The sequence below is a fragment of the Triticum dicoccoides genome, chromosome 4B (assembly GCF_002162155.2).
Source record: "Triticum dicoccoides isolate Atlit2015 ecotype Zavitan chromosome 4B, WEW_v2.0, whole genome shotgun sequence".
Classification (NCBI taxonomy): Eukaryota; Viridiplantae; Streptophyta; class Magnoliopsida; order Poales; family Poaceae; genus Triticum; species Triticum dicoccoides.
The window spans coordinates 578,558,017-578,560,250 of record NC_041387.1 but is presented as its reverse complement, the minus strand read 5'-3'; the positions used below and the strand labels follow the sequence as shown (position 1 = coordinate 578,560,250).

The 2,234-nt window shown below is 44.0% G+C and overlaps 1 protein-coding gene across 1 annotated transcript in view; it reads right to left on the bottom strand.

Annotated features, from left to right (window-relative positions):
- The window catches only part of LOC119291535 (F-box/kelch-repeat protein At1g55270-like), a 10,406-nt gene extending 9,157 nt beyond the window's left edge, over positions 1–1,249 (bottom strand). The window contains exon 1 of the mRNA XM_037570309.1: positions 941–1,249. Coding sequence (XP_037426206.1) covers positions 941–943 — 3 coding nt within the window. The 5' untranslated portion in view covers positions 944–1,249. The remainder of the gene's footprint in view (positions 1–940) is intronic.
- Positions 1,250–2,234: the final 985 nt, after the last annotated feature.

Genomic DNA, 2,234 nt, shown 5'->3' with positions numbered 1-2,234 from the left:
CCGCCATAAAAACATTGGTTGTTGATTGTTTATTTAGAAATAGGAAAGGCACTCAAGAGGATTTTGTCTACCATGGAGTCAGGAGATGATGCTAGTAATGTTGCTCCTGCTGTTTGAACATCATGTGTTTTTGCTATGGTGTGAACTTCTATTTTAGATACTATTTCAATAACCTAGGTATGTTTCCTATTTTCCTATGCATTTTATTCAGAAGGAGCTAGATTCTAAGGAATTTATAAAAAAAACACTTAATTGCGGTTAAGCTACGCTTAAGCGCTCAATTCTCTGAGTTGTGGCATTCCAATTTGCTTACCCTTACTGACTTTTTGAACATTAATGAATATATACATGTTGGTAAACAAATTCAAAGATTAGAAGCTCCTACATTCTACTTACTATTGTGGTATTAACATTTATTTAGCATATACTGATTTGCAAGCAAATTACAGGTGCACTGTTAGTGTGCACTGTTGGTGGCATTTCTATGTTTGTGAATCGCATGCTCGACAAAACAATTTAGAGATTAGTGTGCACTGTTAGTGTGTATGGAGACTACTTTGAGTCTGCATCGATTATTTTTGTTTTAATATCGTCCTCCGCCATTGGACACAGGGGCATAGTCTTATACACTAGTATATGTAACATCTAATCTTATTCTATAAATGTTTGTGCCAAACCGAAATAATAGAAGCTGGAAACATAGAAAATGCACCTTCCACAAGATCGCTAAAGCTGGAAACGTGGAAAATGCAGCTTACATTTTCCATATGATGGCTTGCCATAACCCATAAGTAGTGTGATAATATGAAAGCAAGCGTTCAAAAGCGAAGTCACAATCTCAAATCTACCAACTTCCTCATCCCACTTTGGCGTAGTAACCAACCCAGATGCTGCCCAAATTCAGCGGCCATGGTATGAAAGGAGTGGACAAGGAGCTCACCATGGCTAAGGAGGACCGTCGGGTAGCGTGGGGCGGCCACCGACAGAGAGGGCCGCCGCCCGCGTGGATCTGCCGGGGGCCGTGGGAACGCGCAAGGAAGCCGCGCTGACCGTGGATCTGGTGCTGAGGAAGGACGGGTGGCCTGGCGTCGTCGTCGGAGGGAGCTGGCCGTCGCTGGAGAGTTGGCTGAGGGACGCGGAGCTAGAGGGGAAGCAGGGAGGCGTCGCCGACCGGGAGAAGGCGCGGCCGCACGGGGAGCCCCCGGACAGGGCAAGTTCTACGAGGGCTAGTGTTGGCGCTGACACATGTTTTTTCCGGAGATGGTCAGCAGCTCCCAACTGATCGAGAGAATAAAATTAGCTCCCCCACGAACAATATTCACACTTTAGACTTAGTTTGCGGTTTTTTACACTAGATTTATGCTGCGTTTTTTTTTTTCATATTGTTCGAGCTTCTACTAGGGGAAATAACCAATCACCAAAAACAAATTGAAACTTCTGACTACATTATTTTTAACCCCATTTCAGGCTTCCGATGATGTTCGTTCGGTAGGAGAAGACGTTCCCGTCGACTGTAGAGGCATCCATGATGACTTTATTAATCTCAAAATATTGTGTCAACTCAGTCTCTCAGAGGTGCTCATAAAAATAGGGGTATGCGTGCGTGCGTTATGTGTGTATACATTTATGTATATGGATGAGCGTCTGCCTATATATTGTGTTCAAAAAAAGATTATAATTAAGTGATACTCCGTCACCCCTTTCCTGAGTGTCATATTTGTCATGCATTGCAAACCGATCTATGGTTGGATGGTTAGGTAGACATTGGTATTCCAGCCCATCAAGGTTCAAGCCTGCTGCTCACATTTATCCTAAATTTATTTCAGGAATTCCGGCGATGCACGTTCAGTGGGAGGAGACGTTCCTGTCGACACGACGCGTCTAGGGTGACTTCGTAAAATCTCAAGATGGTATGCCGGCTTAGTCTCTCAGAGATTTTCATAGGGGTATGGTGTGCATGTGTGCGTTTGTAAGGGTGAGTGTATGTACGTATATATGAGAGCTTGTGTTTGTATTATGTTCAAAAAAAATGGCATCCATTTTATGCTCAAAATACCACAACACCCTTCACCTCGACCTAGCTTGTCGCCGCTCTCCTCGCTCCTCTGTTTTCTTTATTTGGTACTAGATGAACCGTTACACCCATGGCACAAAAACCAAATATAGCCGAGAAAGAAGGATAATGTGACCCGTTGGGCCGACGTAGTCATGGTCGGTCTTTGGAGCAATGGCTT